This window comes from Xenopus tropicalis, chromosome 6, assembly GCF_000004195.4.
Source record: "Xenopus tropicalis strain Nigerian chromosome 6, UCB_Xtro_10.0, whole genome shotgun sequence".
NCBI classification, from domain to species: domain Eukaryota; kingdom Metazoa; phylum Chordata; class Amphibia; order Anura; family Pipidae; genus Xenopus; species Xenopus tropicalis.
In genome coordinates, this window is record NC_030682.2 from 150,790,526 (window position 1) to 150,811,959 (window position 21,434).

At 48.8% G+C, this 21,434-nt stretch overlaps 1 protein-coding gene across 2 annotated transcripts in view; it reads right to left on the reverse strand.

Annotated features, from left to right (window-relative positions):
* The window catches only part of LOC100498436, an 83,906-nt gene continuing 62,472 nt past the window's right edge, over positions 1 to 21,434 (reverse strand). Inside the window, exons 8-14 of one of the 2 annotated variants that reach the window (XM_031904413.1) lie at positions 9,469 to 9,751; positions 6,991 to 7,145; positions 6,322 to 6,604; positions 3,795 to 3,949; positions 3,348 to 3,636; positions 2,220 to 2,374; positions 1 to 349 (exon numbers count right to left, since the gene is read on the reverse strand). In XM_031904413.1, the coding sequence (XP_031760273.1) occupies positions 2,227 to 2,374; positions 3,348 to 3,636; positions 3,795 to 3,949; positions 6,322 to 6,604; positions 6,991 to 7,145; positions 9,469 to 9,751 (1,313 nt within the window). In that variant the 3' untranslated portion in view covers positions 1 to 349; positions 2,220 to 2,226. The remainder of the gene's footprint in view (positions 350 to 2,219; positions 2,375 to 3,347; positions 3,637 to 3,794; positions 3,950 to 6,321; positions 6,605 to 6,990; positions 7,146 to 9,468; positions 9,752 to 21,434) is intronic. The other variant, XM_031904414.1, reaches the window with a different exon arrangement.

The following is a 21,434-nucleotide window of genomic DNA, read 5'->3' on the forward strand; positions in this document are numbered from 1 at the left end:
TGAGAATATGCTCAAGCATTTATTGTTTATATCTTATATAATGCAATCATACATTCAGGTTATACAGAGCCTCTAACTGCAACTCACAGACGCATCTAGTTGCCGGTTTGCAGCAGGATAAAGAGTCACAAGTGGCAGTTAGAGCCAGAGAGGAGGCGCAAAAGGGAAACGGGTGGAAAGTAAATGAAAGGCCATTGAGTTATGTGCATTAAAGAGTTAACATTGGTCCAATGATAGAATTTTTCACGCTGAGCTTGATAGGAAATCAGGTTTCAGTGAAATGATGGAAATATCTTTAGTCCGAATGTTTGTCTTCCAATGATAAACTAATACACCGAATCATAGTAATCTGCATTGAACAAGTAAATAAAGATGTCAGTGACTGAAAGGAAAAAACATTATCTGCAAAAAATTTTTGTTTTATATTTTCAAATTCCACTAAATTAGTTTTTTTCGAATGTCTGATATTTGCTAAATAAAGTTGCGAGGAAAAGTCACTAGCCCTAAAAAACTGAATTTTTCAAAATTGTTGCAGCAAAAAATCCTGATTTTATAGAATTGTTGCTACAACAATTCAAAAAAATCTCTAAAGTTTCAAGACCAAAGAAAGAACCTCAGGGGAAGGGAAGGGGGCTCTGCCATTGGCTTCTACATGAACTCGGCAAGTTTAACCCGGGGAATTGTCAGATTCGGATACGTATCCGTTGAAATGCATAGTAAGTGTCAGAAAAGTTGCAGTGTTTTTTCTCTTGAGTTTTTTGGAAAAAAAATCCAAATTGAGTTTAAAATAAAAAAAAAAAAATCACTGGTTAGTTAATAAGCCCCTTAATGCATGGGGGATACTAGTATATACTGCAGGTACCGCTCAACCCAGCTGTTACCAACGATCAAGTCATTGTACAAAGATAATATGGTCCCGGTTTTTGATGTAACTATGGAGTCTCTCACTCTGTGGGGGCTTCCTGGGGGGGCCGGGAGCAGCGGTGGGGGGGCAGCTAGGGTGACAGTTAGGGGTAAGGCTCATTATCTTGCCTACAAAGGCTTACATTCAGCTGGAACCGTCAGTAAGTAAGGAAGGACCTGAGCAAAGGTTGGAACTCTAAAGGGGGGATTGAAATGAAAAATACCAACAACCATTGGATAAGGGTCGGTAAAACAGTCGTTCTCCTGGTGACCATTCCCCACATTACTGGGCAGCCGGTAGGTGAATAATTTCACTTTTGTACTGTTAGCAATTTCTGGATGATGGGAATGACTCGGAGTGGGGTAAGCACAGAGCAAGAATTACCCCCCAATTGTGTCTTCAGTTCCTGCGCCCTGAAAATGGCTTCATTTCAGGAAGAACTGGCAGCAAAAAGCTGGAACTTAATACTCTCAAATGTTATATAACGTTATTATTTCCATTTCCCATGAAGAATTTTTATTGCACCACTAATTAGTACAAACTACAAAATGTATAGAAACCAATTCCTCGCCATGGAATAATACGTCAGTTTGTGTCTATTGCGCCTTCCCCGCACCGGCGCCTGTTGTACCGCTGGGAATGGGGTGCTTGTGGCCCATAGGGGCAGATTTACTAACAATGGGATTTTTGTGTTTTTAGAAACTCACATAAACTCCTGAGAATTTTTTGATTAACAAAATGCAATCATTAAAGTATTTATTAATAGTCGAGATCATTTGTCAGTTGATCGTATGAAAGTTTTGAATTTTGCGTTATTTTTAGGTGAAATGTTTAACCTTTTTTTGTAAAAGTTTTGCAACAACATGTTGCATTTCTCGAAAAAAATCATGCAATTTAAATGGATGTTCCAGCAGAGATCTCGGTCAGGTAGGCCCATCAGGGGTGCCCATACACAGGCAGATAAGATGCCAAATTAGTCTATAGGACCCAAATTGGCAGCTAAAATCTGCCCTTGTCTGGCCTCCTAAACTCCCCTTGCCCCGCTCTGATCCCAATCTGCTCACATTTTCACTCTCACTAAATCCCTTTACCCCTCGGTGGTTCCCCAAACATGCACCTACTGTGACCCACAAACACTACACTCAACCATCTCTTGCCCTACTCTGACTCACACTCCCCACTGCCCTTAATGAGTTTGGTTATGCCAAGTGAAACTGCATGACTGGTTCTGCCCTTCTTGGGGCTCATCATTAGTGTATAATCAGAATAATGTATAATACTTTAGGTAAATAGGATAATTATATTAACAACTCACCTTCCAGCTATGGACATTCCTCCCCATAAACCTCCACTTCACAGAGTGTCAGATATTCTTCTCTCCCAGGAATAACCACACTCACATAGCGACCCTCTAACCCATGGCAGGACACAGTAATGGAGGCTTGGGAGACGTCAGTAATGGTTCCACACCTGAGGGAAGAGAAATACATTTACTGAACAGAAGCATCTTCCCATATTCCAGGAGGATCTTCCAACCTCTCTCCTATTGGTGGAAATGGATTCGGTTTTGCCTTCGGTTAAGAATAACTGAGAAGTTGAGTAGCGAGCGAGACAGTGAGGTACCAGCTACAGTCCCCGAGCTCCTCGTTAGGGGCCATATTGGTGCGGGAGTCACTTCAGTAACTGAGGCTTCAGGGGGGCAGGGGGGTGTAAAATGTTGCACTAGCCCAGGGCACCTTATTACAGGAATAGTGAGACTTTCCTGATAAATTGCAATAGTGTCACTATCCCTTTAATTACATAATTAGTAAGTGACGGCAGAAAATATGAATTAGCGATAGTAACTAAATACAGATTATTACATAAACTTACTTTAATTTGGTTCAGTATTTGGCCAAGATTCTGCCTTTGTCCAGCAGGAATTTGGCCAAATCCTTGCCTCTGGCCGGACCGAATCCAAATTTCCGAAAACCAAACCAAATTTTAATTTGCATACATAAATTAGGATTCAGTTCGGTATTCGGCCAAATCTTTTGCACAGGATTCAGGGTTTGCCGAATCCTAAAGCTGGAAGTGGATTTGGTGCTTCCCTAATCAAAACACCCAATGCTCAGCTTAGCCAGAGTGGGAAATTACTTTAAACATTGTGAAATGGATCATCAGTACTAAGTAGCACTCAGAATACTGAAAATACGGCACAATCCCAAACTAAGCACCGGAAGTCAAGTTATAGACAAGAGTCACCAGCTGATCCTTTATAAACATCACCGGGGGCCCAGATCCTGCCTCACTTGCTTGGGAGTAGGAGCACCCAAAGGCTTAGAAAGGCCCTGAGCCTAAAATCATCAATCATATTCCTGATTAGGGGAAATATTTCATGTGAAACTGGGTCCATTCAGAAGAAACTTGTCGAGTCACATAAAACAGAGAAAGTGGGACTCACACTGGGTTGTTATTATCTGCGGAATCTCCGACACGGATCTGGGCTCCCAAAAGGCGCTGAGAGCAACAGTCCCTCCTGTTCACCACAATCACGGACTTGACCTGATACCGTTTATCCAAATCCAGCTGCCACCAAGGTTGATAGTCTCGATTGGTGTGGGTACATGGGCTTTTATTGAGATCAGTCTCTGTGATGCCATCGATAGCTCTTTCAGCCATTAGCACCGATGGGTGCCTATAGTCGGAGCTTTGTCTGGCTTTTCCAGATCTTGCCAGATTCCTTCCTGAAACTAAAGTTGTAATTTAATGTTTACATTTGGATTTTCCACCCACAATTCAATTTTCTGTGCCCCACCTAAAAGAGTATAATGAGGCACTATTTAGGCTTTTCCCATTGCTTCTTTCCTGCCCTTACTGAAGCCAAGCCACCATTACCAGCAGATCTTACCTTCCAGGTTTGGAGTTTCCATACCATAAACCTCCACTTCACAGAGAGTGAGATATTCTGCCCTCCCGGGAATGACCACACTCACATAGCGACCCACCATCCCATGGCAGAACACAGTAATGAGGGCTCGAGAGACATCAGTGATGGTTGCACATCTGGGGGCCAAATACAAATTGGATGATTAATTAGCGGAAGGAAAGAACACAATATAATATACAGTGAAGGTGGGAGGGGCTTGTATTTTATAACTTTATATGACTGGCTGATTCCAGTGTCAGTCAGCACAGTAACGTTACGTAGACATGTTTAAATGAAATTACATAGAAATGTCTTTTATGAAAAGTGCATGTTAGATATATTAAGAATATTGTCTGAAATGCACATGGTCCTACATAAAAGATGTAAAAAGCCCCCTGACCCCCTTTAATTGATCTGATATAAGAATTCTAATTTCAACAGTAAATTTTCTCATATAATTTGTTTGGACTGGTCCAAAGGTTGAAGAGCTTGGGGAGAGCTTTCACCCCCATCCTATTGTCACTTTCCCAGCCCAAGGTGTATCTCTAGATGCAGGACAGACCTTCCAGAGAATTCTCCTTTCTGATCCTTCAGTCTGACTGAAATGGGAAAAATTACCCCTTATTGGGGGCAGAACAGCCCTATTGGGTTTATTTCATGGTTAAATGATTCCCTTTTCTCTGTAATAATAAAACAGTACCTGTACTTGATCCCAACTAAGATATAATTACCCCTTATTGGGGGCAGAACAGCCCTATTGGGTTTATTTAATGGTTAAATGATTCCCTTTTCTCTGTAATAATAAAACAGTACCTGTACTTGATCCCAACTAAGATATAATTACCCCTTATTGGGGGCAAAACAATCCTATTGGTTTTATTCATGTTTAAATTATTTTAAGCAGACTTAAGTTATGGAGATCCAAATCACAGAAAGACCCCTTATCTGGAAAACCCCAAGTCCCAAGCATTCTGGATAACAGGTCCCATACCTGTACTAAAATGTAGAGATGGTATAAAAGGGTGGAAACAATATGGAGACAGTAGGGCAAGATAGAGACACTAACACAAGATGGAGAAAGTAGGACATGATGTAGATAGCAGGGCAAGAGGGAGACAGTAGCACAAGGTGGTCACATTAGAACAAAAGGGAGACAGGGCAAGATGGAGACAGTAGGGCAAGATGGTCACATTAGGACAAGAGGGAGACAGTAGGGCAGAATGGAGACAGTAGGGCAAGATGGTCACAGTAGGACAAGATGGAGACAGTAGGGCAAGATGGTCACATTAGGACAAGAGGGAGACAGTAGGGCAGAATGGAGACAGTAGGGCAAGATGGTCACAGTAGGACAAGATGGAGACAGTAGGACAAGATGGTCACAGTAGGACAAAATGGAGACAGTAGGGCAAGGTGGTCACATTAGGACAAGAGGGAGACAGTAGGGCAGAATGGAGACAACAGGGCAAGATGGTCACATTAGGACAAGATGGAGACAGTAGGGCAAGATGGAGACAGTAGGGCAAGATGGAGACAATAGGGCAGGATGGAGACAGTAGGGCAAGATGGTCACAGTAGGACAAGAGGGAGACAGTAGAACAAGATGGAGACAATAGGGCAAGATGGAGACAATATGGCAGGATGGAGACAGTAGGGCAAGATGGAGACAATAGGGCAGGATGGAGACAATATGGCAGGATGGAGACAGTAGGGCAAGATGGAGACAATAGGGCAAGATGGAGACAGTAGGGCAAGATGGAGACAATAGGGCAGGATGGAGACAGTAGGGCAAGATGGTCACAGTAGGACAAGAGGGAGACAGTAGAACAAGATGGAGACAGTAGGGCAAGATGGAGACAATATGGCAGGATGGAGACAGTAGGGCAAGATGGAGACAATAGGGCAAGATGGAGACAGTAGGGCAAGATGGTCACAGTAGGACAAGAGGGAGACAGTAGGGCAAGATGGTCACAGTAGGACAAGATGGAGACAGTAGGGCAAGATGGAGACAATAGGACAAGATGGAGACAGTAGGGCAAGATGGTCACAGTAGGACAAGAGGGAGACAGTAGGGCAAGATGGTCACAGTAGGACAAGATGGAGACAGTAGGGCAAGATGGAGACAATAGGGCAAGATGGAGACAGTAGGGCAAGATGGTCACAGTAGGGCAAGATGGAGAAAGTAGGGCAAGATGGAGACAGTAGGGCAAGATGGTCACAGTAGGACAAGAGGGAGACAGTAGGACAAGATGGTCACAGTAGGACAAGATGGAGACAGTAGGGCAAGAAGGAGACAGTAGGGCAAGATGGAGACAGTAGGGAAGATGGTCACATTAGGAGAAGACTGGGAAGCAGGGCAAGGTAGCTACAACAATACTGTGTTAAACAAACTATTAGCCTGCAAAATTTACATTGATATATAAGTTTCCATTTGATTTAGATGGAGTCATACAGTTTTTAAACCTACACAGAAAATACAGAGAGAAAGATAAAGGCAGTGGTTGTGACTCACACTGGATTCTTATTATCTGGTGAGTTTCCGACACGAATCTGAGCCCCTTTCAGGCGGTCTCTGCAACAGTCCCCCCTGTTCACAATGACCACTGTCCTAATCCTGTGTCTTGTATTCAGGTCCAGGCGCCACCAAGGTTCATGGTTGAGATTGGTGTGGGCACATGGGCTTTTATAAATATTGGCCTCTTCAATGCCATCAATGGCTGTTGCAGCTGAGTACTGGGGTGCAGGACTAAAGACGGAGCTCTGCTGGGCCTTTCCTGATGTTGCCAGATTGGTTCCTTTAATAAATACATTGTAATATTATATAACAGACTGTTCCTTCTGGAAACAGGAACGAGACACACAGACCAAGTGGCAACTCAAGTGATCACACTGGAATGAAACCTTTAAATATTTACACTGTTTCCCTGCCAGATGGGGGCGCAGTATAATATGCTGCCATTGGTTCTACCCCTGTGCAGGTTTGTGAGGAACACTGTGACCCTAGAATAGGAACAGATAACGTTTCTCAGCTTTGGGCTTATGGGACTGATAAAGCCAATTAACCTTCCCAGATTAGGCGTACTGTGCCAGAAGTCACTATAATAATGAATGATAATAACTATATAAGAAATGCCATTCCTGCCCTTACTGAAGCCGAGCCAACATTCCCAGCAGATCTTACCTTTGTGGTTTGGAGATTCCTCCCCATAAACCTTCACCTCACAGAGCTGGAGATATTCTGCCCTCTCGGGAATGACCACACTGATGTAACGACCCTCAATCCCATAGCAGGACACAGTAATGGAGACTTTGGCGGTATCAGTGATGATTGCACATCTGGGGGCCAAACACACAATGGATGAATAAATGGCGGTAGGAAAGAACACAATATAATATAAAATAAAGATGGGAGGGGGTTATATTTTACCATATAACACAATTCACATAAAATTTCTATTATTTTATTCTTAATTGTTTACAAATTCAAGGATTTATCTGTGAGCTGCTCAACCTAACATGCTTTCCTTGCCTGCAAACAACACACTCATGCTGTGAGTCACTGACAGGGTTTCACTCTAATTGGCTGATTCTGGTATCAGTTAGCACTGTCGGTAATAAAGACAAAATAATAAAACCTATTTGTAAAATAATAACTAAGCACCCACTCAATTCTGTTGTTTTTTAATTATAATGGTTTCAGTTAAAAAGGGTCTACGCCATCTGCTTGCAGCAGAGCTTACAATCATATTAACCACACCTTTTTGAACGAAAAGACAAAGAAATAAAATAACATAACAAAATCCCCTGCCCATACTCCCCTTTATAAAAAGTGCATGTTGGATATATTGAGAATATTGACTGAAATGCACATGTTCCTACATGAAAGTGCATTTTCTATGTGACCCCCTTTCTGATCTGATATAGAGTACTAATATTAACAGCAAACTTTCTCATACAATTTGTTTGGACTGATCCAAAGGCTAAAGAGGTTGGTGAGAGTTCCCCCCATGCTATTATCACTTTCCCAAGCCCATCCCAAGGTGCATCTAGATGAAGGACAGACTGCATTCCACAGGATTCTCCCTTCTAATGCACCCCTTTCCTTTGGCAGCTGTCTGACTGAAACAGTAAAAATGGTTCCCCCATAGGAAAGGATTACAATGAAGCCATAAACAGAAATAGAGAAATAATAATTGCATTTAAGGCTAAGATGGTAGGACAAGACATAGACAGATGAACATGATTGCGACAGTAGAATAAGATGGTGATTGTAACAGTAAGATGGAGATAATAGAAAAATGAATGAAGACAGTAGGACATGATGCTAATAGTAATAGAGACAGTTTGGACAGTTTAGAAGGGTGGAGATTATACAACAAAATGGAGACAGTAGAGCTAGAAGGAGAATGCAGGACCTGATTGAGACATTAGAGCAAGAAGGAGAAAGTAGGGCAAGATGAAAACAGTAGAAGATAGAGACAGTAGGACCTGATTGAGACTTTAAAGGAGAAGGAAAGGCTAATAAAGAGTTATTCTCAAAATGCAGGCATACCTTCAGTTCTCTCAATGCCCTTAAGTCTCCCCATATATCTCCAGTTCAGATGATCAGAAGCAAAACAGGAAAAAAAAACGCTGAGCAGGGTAGAAAGATTCCCATAATGCATCGCTCTTTTCCAGGACTTGGAGACTTACTATTAAAGGCGGCGCATGCGCACAAGCAGGTGCGCTCCCCCTAGCGTCTGGTTATGAGACGCTATTTGCCATTAGAAGCAGCAGCTGGGGCCATTACAGGACGCAGCCAGCAGGTGCAGGGGCAGAGAGGCAAGCGAGGAGCGGGGACGAGAGGACGCAGGTACAGGGAGGCCCTCTATTACATACTAAAAAATGAGTAAAACCTTTTCCTTCTCCTTTAAGGCAAGAAGGAGACAGTTGGGCAAGATGGAGACAGTAGGGCAGGAAGGAGACAGTAGGGCAAGATGGGGACAGTAGGGCAAGATGGAGACAGTAGGGCAAGATGGAGACAGTAGGATCTGATTGAGACATTAGGGCAGGGAGAAGACAGTAGAACAAGATGGAAACAGTAGAAGTTGGAGACAGTAGGACCTGATTGCGACATTTAGGCAAGAAGTAGACAGTAGGTCAAGATGGAAACAGTAGAAAATGGAGACAGTATGAGCAAATTGAGACAATAGGGCAAAATGGAGACAGTAGGGCAAGATGGTTATTGTGAGAGATGGAGACAGTAGAATATAATGAAGACAGTGGGACATGATGCTGACAGTATAGTAAGATGGAGACAATATGAGACAAAAAGAGACAATATGGAATGGGGAGACCATACACAAAATGGAGACAGTATGGCAAAAAGTAGAGCATAGGCAACGGGGAGACAGATGATGACAACAGGACAAGATGATCACAGCAGGAGAAGATGGAGACAGTAGGAAAACATTGAAACATTAGGGCAAGATGGAGACATTAGGACAATATTGGGAAAGCAGGGCAAGGTAGCAACAACAATAAAGTGTTACACAAACTATTAGCCTGCAAAATTAGAATTGACATATTCATTTACATTTGATTCAGATGGGACCAAACACTTTTCAAACTTACACAGAGAATACAGAGAGAAAGATAAAGGTCATTGTTTTTGACTCACACTGGATTGTTATTATCTGGTGAGTTTCCGACACGAATCTGAGCCCCTTTCAGACGCTCACTGCAACAGTCCCCCCTGTTCACAATGACCACTGTCCTAATCTTGTATCTCTTCTTCAGGTCCAGGCGCCACCAAGGTTCATGGTTGCGATTGGTGAGGACACATGGGCTCTTATAAATATTGGTCTCTTCAATGCCATCAATGGCTGTTGCAGCTGAGAACTGGGGTGCAGGACTATAGACGGAGCTCTGCTGGGCCTCTCCTGATATTGCCAGATTGGTTCCTTTAATAAATACAGTGTAATATTATATTACAGACTGTTCCTTCTGGAAACAGAAATGAGACACACAGACCAAGGGGCAACTCAAGTGCACTAAGGGTTGGGGATCAGTGCACTAAGGGTTGGGGATTACTGAACTAAGGGTTGGGGATCAGTGCACTAAGGGTTGGGGATCAGTGCACTAAGGGTTGGGGATCACAGAACTAAGGGTTGGGGATTACTGAACTAAGGGTTGGGGATCAGTGCACTAAGGGTTGGAGATCACAGAACTAAGGGTTGGGGATCAGTGCACTAAGGGTTGGGGATCACAGAACTAAGGGTTGGGGATTACTGAACTAAGGGTTGGGGATCAGTGCACTAAGGGTTGGAGATCACAGAACTAAGGGTTGGGGATCAGTGCACTAAGGGTTGGGGATCACAGAACTAAGGGTTGGGGGATTACTGAACTAAGGGTTGGGGATCAGTGCACTAAGGGTTGGAGATCACAGAACTAAGGGTTGGGGATCAGTGCACTAAGGGTTGGAGATCACAGAACTAAGGGTTGGGGATCAGTGCACTAAGGGTTGGGGTTCACAGAACTAACGGTTGGGGATTACTGAAATAAGGGTTGGGGATCAGTGCACTAAGGGTTGGGGATCAGTGCACTAAGGGTTGGGGATCACAGAACTAAGGGTTGGGGATCACAGAACTAAGGGTTGGGGATCACAGAACTAAGGGTTGGAGATCAGTGCACTAAGGGTTGGGGATCAGTGCACTAAGGGTTGGGGATCACAGAACTAAGGGTTGGAGATCAGTGCACTAAGGGTTGGGGATCACAGAACTAAGGGTTGGGGATCAGTGCACTAAAGGCTGGGGATCACAGAACTAATGGTTGGAGATCAGTGCACTAAGGGTTGGGGATCACAGAACTAAGGGTTGGGGATCACAGAACTAAGGGTTGGGGATCAGTGCACTAAGGGTTTGGGATCACAGAACTAAGGGTTGGAGATCAGTGCACTAAGGGTTGGGGATCACAGAACTAAGGGTTGGGGATCAGTGCACTAAGGGTTGGGGATCACAGAACTAAGGGTTGGGGATCACAGAACTAAGGGTTGGAGCACCCAATCTGATACGGATATCCAGCTCTTCAGATAATAAGCAAGGGATTTCAGTTCTCCCCAACATGGAGTAGTCACATAGTCACGGTGAGTTTATAGCAAAATATTTGCAAAGTAATTATTTTTAAGAATTTTACTTGATAGAAAACCTTGTTACCTTGTCTTATATATATTACGAATGTTTGGGCGCTGGGCTGAGCATCTCAATCTGGTTCTGGATTTACAAGTTATTGAAATCTGGTCTTCCTTCTGGTCACACACACACACAGATACACACACACACACACACAGATACACACACACACAGACACAGCAATTGGGACACCAAGCAACTGGATTCCCTTACCGCTCAGAAAATTGTGGCTACTCTGGACCCATCCAATGAGCACCGAGGTCAACAGAATCCCAACGTGCATCATCCTACAGAAATGGAAACAGCTCAGTCATAACTAGATATCATAGAGAGTGAATGTTACAGTCTTCTAAAGGTCTCCAGGTTTGTTCATCTATCACTGGTATTCATTCCCCTGGCATCAAAGACGAGTGTGAGCTCTGTGGGACAGGAACCCCTGCTGTTATTGCACAATGAGCACAACACTAGGGGATCAGCCCATAGCAACGCACAGAGGCACTTTCATTGTTCTGATTGAAGCTGATCAGTGCACAGTTACTGATGGCATTTAAGATGGAGTTTCACTCATTCATGTATTATAAGGGATAATGTACCCCCTACTGTAAATGATAAGGATATTAGCAGTCACTGAGGGGTTCTGTGCCCCCCATATAAAGGCACAAGGCTGCAGGCTGAGTTATACAGGGAACTCTGAGTATCACTCATGTATTATAAGGGATAATGTACCCCCTACTGTAAATGATAAGGATATTAGCAGTCACTGAGGGGTTCTGTGCCCCCCATATAAAGGCACAAGGCTGCAGGCTGAGTTATACAGGGAACTCTGAGTATCACTCATGTATTATAAGGGATAATGTACCCCCTACTGTAAATGATAAGGATATTAGAAGTCACTGAGGGGTTCTGTGCCCCCCATATAAAGGCACAAGGCTGCAGGCTGAGTTATACAGGGAACTCTGAGTATCACTCATGTATTATAAGGGATAATGTACCCCCTACTGTAAATGATAAGGATATTAGCAGTCACTGAGGGGGTCTGTGCCCCCCATATAAAGGCACAAGGCTGCAGGCTGAGTTATACAGGGAACTCTGAGTATCACTCATGTATTATAAGGGATAATGTACCCCCTACTGTAAATGATAAGGATATTAGCAGTCACTGAGGGGTTCTGTGCCCCCCATATAAAGGCACAAGGCTGCAGGCTGAGTTATACAGGGAACTCTGAGTATCACTCATGTATTATAGGGATAATGTACCCCCTACTGTAAATGATAAGGATATTAGGGGTTCTGCAACCAAGGCACAAACAGGGAAACAAACATTGCAATAAATAAAAATACACAGTATAAAAGATTTAGGAACACATATTAAAAGACACAGAAGGAGGGAAATCCCCACCCCATAATGCTGATAATAAGTAGAAGGATATGTGATATGATACAGTATTAGTTTAATAAGGGCTATAAGTTAAAAGTTAAATGAATATTATTAGTTGGACAGGCCATTTTTATATATTTATTTACAATAATGTCAGTGGTTAGATGGGTAGGTTTTCCAGTTTCTGTGTTTATATAAACATTTTAACTAGAATATTTTAAAATAAAAAGATTTGATGAATTTCTTTATCAATGATTTCTTACAATACTGAGAGTCATTTCTGTGTTTGGAATCACAGTTTCTAGGAATCTTACAGATTTCTGTTAGATAATAATAATAATAATTACATTTAAATAATACTATAATTAACATTTTGTGCTTTATAACCTTAATATATAGGCATAATGAATCTAGGAAATAATGAGAGACCTTTTACATAAGAAATAATAGAGAAATAATAAATAATAATAAATAATAGATGCAGAGATCTCACCTTGCGGGGCGTCCAGTACTCACTTGCCTCTCAGAGCGGCCCCGTGTGGGGTATAAATAGTGCAGCTACGTGCCCTCTGGGTACCCCCCCCCCCCCCGATGAACTTATGGTTCAACCTCAACCTCTGTTTCTAGTGAAAATTCCTCTTTTGTGGTTTTAGCAATGGGGGGGCTAAGTCAGAAAAATCTAAGTTAGTAAATATGCTAAATGGCAACTTTTTATTTCAGGCGGTTCAAGAACCTACTAGGAATGACTCTATTTTGGACCTGGTAATATCTAATAATAATGAACTCATCTCTAACATTTGTGTGGGGGGGGGCATTTGGGGAACAGTGATCACAACATGGTCCCTTTGAGATAATGCTGCAGAGACAGCTCTATAAGGGAGTAACTAAAACACTCAATTTTAGCCGTGCAGACTTTGCCAGTATAAGGGCATCTCTGCAATGTGTCAACTGGGAAAGGCTTTTCATGGGGTTAGACACAGAAGGAAAATGGAACATCTTTATAACATTGCTTTGCAGGTATACACAACAGTATATTCCCCTTGTAAGCAAGGAGAGGCATCGCAAAGCAAAACCTTTATGGCTGAATAAAAGTGTTAGTGTCGAGGTTGGTAAGAAAAAACCTGCTTTTAGGGCATTCAAGTTAGCTGGGGCAGCTGGGGCTTTCATCAGGTACAGGGGGGCAAATAAAGCAGCAAAAAAGCTATCAAGCAAGCTAAAATAGAGATGGAAAGGGATATTGCAGCTAGGAGTAAAAAGATTTCAAAATTATTTTTTAATTATGTGAATAGTACAAATATGTACTATAAGTATAAGTAACAAGGGGTGGGAACATTTTTATCACGGGGGGGTAAGTTGGTTGATGAGAACGGGGAAAAAGCAGAAATTTTTAACTTTTATTTTTCATCTGTCTATACATCTGAGGAGCCAGATAATGAAGGCTTCCCTTTCAATATGTAATGGTAAACAAAGGTCCTGGACCGGATGGGATTCATCCCAGTGTGGTTAGTGGGTACCGCAGGGGTCAGTCCTTGGGCCTTTGCTGTTTAACTTGTTTATTAATGCCCTGGAGGTGGGCATAGACAGTACTGTTTCTATTTTTGCTGATGACACAAAATTGTGCAAAACTATAAGTTCCATGCAGGATGTGCCGCTTTGCAGAGCGATTTGACTGGGAAACTGGGCAGCAAACTGGGAAATGAGGTTCAATGTTGATAAGTGCAAAGTTATGCATTTTGGTAGAAATAATATAAACGCGAACTATCTACTGAATGGGAGTGAGTTGGGGGGATCCTTAATGGAGAAGGATCTGGGGGTTTTTGTTGATAACAAGTTGTCTAATTCCAGGCAGTGTCATTCTGTGGCTACTAAAGCAAAAAAGTGCTGTCTTGTATAAACAGGGCATTGACTCAAGGGATGAAACATAATTTTGCCCCTTTATAGGTCCCTGGTAAGGCCTCACCTTGAGTATGTGGGGGCAGTGACAGTGAGTATGGGGGGCAGTGACAGTGAGTATGGGGGGCAGTTACAGTGAGTATGGGGGGCAGTTTTGGGCTCCAGTCCTTAAGAAGGATATTAATGAGCTGGAGAGAGTGCAGAGACTGCAACTAAACTGGTAAAGGGGATGGAAGGGTTAAACTATGAGGTGAGACTGTCAGGGTTGGGGTTGTTTTCTCTGGAAAAGAGGCGCTTGCGAGGGGACATGATTACTCTGTACAAGTACATTAGAGGGGATTATAGGCAGATGGGGGGGTTCTTTTTTCCCATAAAAATGATCACTGCACCAGAGGCCCCCCCTATAGATTAGAGCAATGGAGCTTCCATTTGAAGCAGCGTAGGGGGTTCCTCACGGTGAGGGCAGTGAGGGGGTTGGGGAATGCCCTGCCGGGGGATGTTGGGTAGGGGGTTCCTCACGGTGAGGGCAGTGAGGGGGTTGGGGAATGCCCTGCCGGGGGATGTTGGGTAGGGGGTTCCTCACGGTGAGGGCAGTGAGGGGGGTTGGGGAATGCCCTGCCGGGGGATGTTGGGTAGGGGGTTCCTCACGGTGAGGGCAGTGAGGGGGTTGGGGAATGCCCTGCCGGGGGATGTTGGGTAGGGGGTTCCTCACGGTGAGGGCAGTGAGGGGGTTGGGAAATGCCCTGCCGGGGGATGTTGGGTAGGGGGTTCCTCACGGTGAGGGCAGTGACGTTGGGGAATGCCCTGCCGGGGATGTTGGGTAGGGGGATCCTCACAGTGAGGGCAGTGAGGTTGGGGATTTCCCTGCCGGGGATGTTGGGTAATGGGTTCCTCACAGTGATGGCAGTGAGGGGATTGGGGAATGCCCTGCCGGGGGATGTTGGGTAGGGGGTTCCTCACGGTGAGGGCAGTGAGGGGGTTGGGGAATGCCCTGCCGGGGGGTGTTTGGTAGGGGGTTCCTCACAGTGAGGGCAGTGAGGGGGTTTGGGAATGCCCTGCCGGGGGATGTTGGGTAGGGGGTTCCTCACGGTGAGGGCAGTGAGGGGGGTTGGGGAATGCCCTGCCGGGGGATGTTGGGTAGGGGGTTCCTCACGGTGAGGGCAGTGAGGGGGTTGGGGAATGCCCTGCCGGGGGATGTTGGGTAGGGGGTTCCTCACGGTGAGGGCAGTGAGGGGGTTGGGGAATGCCCTGCCGGGGGATGTTGGGTAGGGGGTTCCTCATGGTGAGGGCAGTGAGGGGGTTGGGAAATGCCCTGCCGGGGGATGTTGGGTAGGGGGTTCCTCACGGTGAGGGCAGTGACGTTGGGGAATTCCCTGCCGGGGGATGTTGGGTAGGGGGTTCCTCACGGTGAGGGCAGTGAGGGGGTTGGGGAATGCCCTGCCGGGGGATGTTGGGTAGGGGGTTCCTCATGGTGAGGGCAGTGAGGGGGTTGGGAAATGCCCTGCCGGGGGATGTTGGGTAGGGGGTTTCTCACGGTGAGGGCAGTGAGGGGGTTGGGGAATGCCCTGCCGGGGGATGTTGGGTAGGGGGTTCCTCACGGTGAGGGCAGTGAGGGGGTTGGGGAATGCCCTGCCGGGGGATGTTGGGTAGGGGGTTCCTCACGGTGAGGGCAGTGAGGGGGTTGGGGAATGCCCTGCCGGGGGATGTTGGGTAGGGGGTTCCTCACGGTGAGGACAGTGAGGGGGTTGGGGAATGCCCTGCCAGGGGATGTTGGGTAGGGGGTTCCTCACGGTGAGGGCAGTGAGGTTGGGGAATGCCCTGCCGGGGGATGTTGGGTAGGGGGTTCCTCACGGTGAGGGCAGTGAGGGGGTTGGGGAATGCCCTGCCGGGGGATGTTAGGTAGGGGGTTTCTCACGGTGAGGGCAGTGAGGGGGTTGGGGAATGCCCTGCCGGGGGATGTTGGGTAGGGGGTTCCTCACGGTGAGGGCAGTGAGGGGGTTGGGGAATGCCCTGCCGGGGGATGTTGGGTAGGGGGTTCCTCATGGTGAGGGCAGTGAGGGGGTTGGGAAATGCCCTGCCGGGGGATGTTGGGTAGGGGGTTCCTCACGGTGAGGGCAGTGACGTTGGGGAATGCCCTGCCGGGGATGTTGGGTAGGGGGTTCCTCACAGTGAGGGCAGTGAGGGGGTTGGGGAATGCCCTGCCGGGGGATGTTGGGTAGGGGGTTGCCCATGGTGAGGGCAGTGAGGGGGTTGGGGAATGCCCTGCCGGGGGATGTTGGGTAGGGGGTTCCTCACGGTGAGGGCAGTGAGGGGATTGGGGAATGCCTGCAGGGGGATGTTGGGTAGGGGGTTCCTCACGGTGAGGGCAGTGAGGTTGGGGAATGCCCTGCCGGGGATGTTGGGTAGGGGGTTCCTCACAGTGAGGGCAGTGAGGGGGTTGGGGAATGCCCTGCCGGGGGATGTTAGGTAGGGGGTTTCTCACGGTGAGGGCAGTGAGGGGGTTGGGGAATGCCCTGCCGGGGGATGTTGGGTAGGGGGTTCCTCACGGTGAGGGCAGTGAGGGGGTTGGGGAATGCCCTGCCGGGGGATGTTGGGTAGGGGGTTCCTCACGGTGAGGGCAGTGAGGGGGTTGGGGAATGCCCTGCCGGGGGATGTTGGGTAGGGGGTTCCTCACGGTGAGGGCAGTGAGGGGGTTGGGGAATGCCCTGCCGGGGGATGTTGGGTAGGGGGTTCCTCATGGTGAGGGCAGTGAGGGGGTTGGGAAATGCCCTGCCGGGGGATGTTGGGTAGGGGGTTCCTCACGGTGAGGGCAGTGACGTTGGGGAATGCCCTGCCGGGGATGTTGGGTAGGGGGTTCCTCACAGTGAGGGCAGTGAGGGGGTTGGGGAATGCCCTGCCGGGGGATGTTGGGTAGGGGGTTCTCCATGGTGAGGGCAGTGAGGGGGTTGGGGAATGCCCTGCCGGGGGATGTTGGGTAGGGGGTTCCTCACGGTGAGGGCAGTGAGGGGATTGGGGAATGCCCTGCCGGGGGATGTTGGGTAGGGGGTTCCTCACGGTGAGGGCAGTGAGGGGGTTGGGGAATGCCCTGCCGGGGGATGTTGGGTAGGGGGTTCTCCATGGTGAGGGCAGTGAGGGGGTTGGGGAATGCCCTGCCGGGGGATGTTGGGTAGGGGGTTCCTCACGGTGAGGGCAGTGAGGGGGTTGGGGATGCCCCTGCCGGGGGATGTTGGGTAGGGGGTTCCTCACGGTGAGGGGCAGTGAGGAGGTTGGGGAATGCCCTGCCAGGGGATGTTGGGTAGGGGGTTCCTCACGGTGAGGGCAGTGAGGGGGTTGGGGAATGCCCTGCCGGGGGATGTTGGGTAGGGGGTTCCTCACGGTGAGGGCAGTGAGGGGGTTGGGGAATGCCCTGCCGGGGGGTATTGGGTAGGGGGTTTCTCACGGTGAGGGCAGTGAGGGGGTTGGGGAATGCCCTGCCGGGGGATGTTGGGTAGGGGGTTCTCACGGTGAGGGCAGTGAGGGGGTTGGGGAATGCCCTGCCGGGGGATGTTGGGTAGGGGGTTCCTCAGGTGAGGGCAGTGAGGGGGTTGGGGAATGCCCTGCCGGGGGATGTTGGGTAGGGGGTTCCTCACGGTGAGGGCAGTGAGGGGGTTGGGGAATGCCTGCCGGGGGATGTTGGGTAGGGGGTTCCTCACGGTGAGGGCAGTGAGGGGGTTGGGGAATGCCCTGCCGGGGGATGTTGGGTAGGGGGTTCCTCACGGTGAGGGCAGTGAGGGGGTTGGGAATGCCCTGCCGGGGGATGTTGGGTAGGGGGTTCCTCACGGTGAGGGCAGTGAGGGGGTTGGGGAATGCCCTGCCGGGGGATGTTGGGTAGGGGGTTCCTCACGGTGAGGGCAGTGAGGGGGTTGGGGAATGCCCTGCCAGGGGATGTTGGGTAGGGGTTCCTCACGGTGAGGGCAGTGAGGGGGTTGGGGAATGCCCTGCCGGGGGATGTTGGGTAGGGGGTTCCTCACGGTGAGGGCAGTGAGGGGGTTGGGGAATGCCCTGCCGGGGGATGTTGGGTAGGGGGTTTCTCACGGTGAGGGCAGTGAGGGGGTTGGGGAATGCCCTGCCGGGGATGTTGGGTAGGGGGTTCCTCACGGTGAGGGCAGTGAGGGGGTTGGGGAATGCCCTGCCGGGGGATGTTGGGTAGGGGGTTCCTCACGGTGAGGGCAGTGAGGGGGTTGGGGAATGCCCTGCCGGGGGATGTTGGGTAGGGGGTTCCTCACGGTGAGGGCAGTGAGGGGGTTGGGGAATGCCCTGCCGGGGGATGTTGGGTAGGGGGTTCCTCACGGTGAGGGCAGTGAGGGGGTTGGGGAATGCCCTGCCGGGGGATGTTGGGTAGGGGGTTCCTCACGGTGAGGGCAGTGAGGGGGTTGGGGAATGCCCTGCCGGGGGATGTTGGGTAGGGGGTTCCTCACGGTGAGGGCAGTGAGGGGGTTGGGGAATGCCCTGCCGGGGGATGTTGGGTAGGGGGTTCCTCACGGTGAGGGCAGTGAGGGGGTTGGGGAATGCCCTGCCGGGGGATGTTGGGTAGGGGGTTCCTCACGGTGAGGGCAGTGAGGGGGTTGGGGAATGCCCTGCCGGGGGATGTTGGGTAGGGGGTTCCTCACGGTGAGGGCAGTGAGGGGGTTGGGGAATGCCCTGCCGGGGGATGTTGGGTAGGGGGTTTCCTCACGGTGAGGGCAGTGAGGGGGTTGGGGAATGCCCTGCCGGGGGATGTTGGGTAGGGGGTTCCTCACGGTGAGGGCAGTGAGGGGGTTGGGGGAATGCCCTGCCGGGGGATGTTGGGTAGGGGGTTCCTCACGGTGAGGGCAGTGAGGGGTTGGGGAATGCCCTGCCGGGGGATGTTGGGTAGGGGGTTCCTCACGGTGAGGGCAGTGAGGGGGTTGGGGAATGCCCTGCCGGGGGATGTTGGGTAGGGGGTTCCTCCACGGTGAGGGCAGTGAGGGGGTTGGGGAATGCCCTGCCGGGGGATGTTGGGTTAGGGGGTTCCTCACGGTGAGGGCAGTGAGGGGGTTGGGGAATGCCCTGCCGGGGGATGTTGGGTAGGGAGTTCCTCATGGTGAGGGCAGTGAGGGGGATTGGGGAATGCCCTGCCGGGGGATGTGGGTAGTGGGTTCCTCACGGTGAGGGCAGTGAGGGGGTTGGGGAATGCCCTGCCGGGGGATGTTGGGTAGGGGGTTCCTCACGGTGAGGGCAGTGAGGTTGGGGAATGCCCTGCAGGGGGATGTTGGGTTAGGGGGTCCTCACAGTGAGGGCAGTGAGGGGGTTGGGGAATGCCCTGCCGGGGGATGTTGGGTAGGGGTTCCTCACGGTGAGGGCAGTGAGGTTGGGGAATGCCCTGGCAGGGGGATGTTGGTAGGGGGTTCCTCACAGTGAGGGCAGTGAGGGGTTGGGGAATGCCCTGCCGGGGATGTTGGGTTGGGGGTTCCTCACGGTGAGGGCAGTGAGGTTGGGGAATGCCCTGCCGGGGGATGTTGGGTAGGGGGTTCCTCACAGTGAGGGCAGTGAGGGGGTTGGGGAATGCCCTGCCGGGGATGTTGGGTAGGGGGTTCCTCACGGTGAGGGCAGTGAGGGGGTTGGGGAATGCCCTGCCGGGGGATGTTGGGTAGGGGGTTCCTCACGGTGAGGGCAGTGAGGGGTTGGGGAATGCCTGCGGGGGATGTTGGGTAGGGGGTTCCTCACGGTGAGGGCAGTGAGGGGGTTGGGGAATGCCCTGCCGGGGATGTTGGGTAGGGGGTTCCTCACGGTGAGGGCAGTGAGGGGGTTGGGGAATGCCCTGCCGGGGATGTTGGGTAGGGGGTTCCTCACGGTGAGGGCAGTGAGGGGGTTGGGGAATGCCCTGCCGGGGGATGTTGGGTAGGGGGTTCCTCACGGTGAGGGCAGTGAGGGGGTTGGGGAATGCCCTGCCGGGGGATGTTGGGTAGGGGGTTCCTCACGGTGAGGGCAGTGAGGGGGTTGGGGAATGCCCTGCCGGGGGATGTTAGGTAGGGGGTTCCTCATGGGGAGGGCAGTGAGGGGGTTGGGGAATGCCCTTCCTAGAGATGGGGTAATGGCAGATTCTGTTAGTGCCTATAAGAGGGGCCTGGATGAGTTCTTGATCAATCAGAATATCCAAGGCTATTGTGATACTAATATCTACAGTTAGTATTAGTGGTTGTATTTATAGTTTATGTATGTGAGTGTACAGATAGGTAAGTATAGGCTGTGGGTGCTGGATTTACTCGGATGGGTTGAACTTGAGGGACTATGGTCTTTTTTCAACCCTTTTTCAACTATGTAACTATATAAGTGCAAAGTTATGCACTTTGGTAGAAATAATATAAACGCAAGCTATCTACTGAATGGGAGTTTGTTTGGGGGGATCCTTAAAGTGGACCTGTGACCCAGGAATAAAAAGCTGTATAATAAAAACCCATTTCAAACTAAATATGAACTCATTTTTTTATTAACACATTCATGCCCATTATAAAAGAATTTAAAAATCCCAACTGTCAATCACATATTGCCTGCCCTAGGCATAGAGGTGGGGCAGAGAGTTATTTTCACTTTCAATTCAGAACTTCTTAGATGTTGCTGCCCTCCTCACATTCCCCCTCCCTCCTCACAATCTAATTGTGCAACCAGTGCATGGACATGGGCATCAGGTCCCCCCATATTGGCACAGAAATAAGATTTTGACAGGATGCAAAGCTTGCCCTAATAACAGTTACCCCAAAATGGTGAATTTTAATACGATTAAACTAATTTATATGGTGTAATTGAAGTGAAGTAGCGATGCTACCATGGGGGAGAAGATGGATGTTGTGTGCTTCTTCCACAGCATGGGCTACAAAATGGAGTCTGGACTCCCACAATGCATTGCAATACATCACATGTCAGGAGTATGGTGGTTCCAAAGGGTCAGAGGCTCCACAGAAAATGTTTTACTGCATTTAAAGCAAACAGCCAGCAGAGGTCACTGCTAATGAGCAACAATAAAGAAGAAAATGATGAAAGCTATGCTGGAGACATGACACTCCCCGTCTGGTATCTATAGATGCCACCACTTCATTCCTCAGGAGATAACAACAGGGTCAGTCCAGATACTGGTCTGAGGAAGAATTTGGTTTCTCCTTGTTTGAAAATTTTAACCTCAACTTTGCG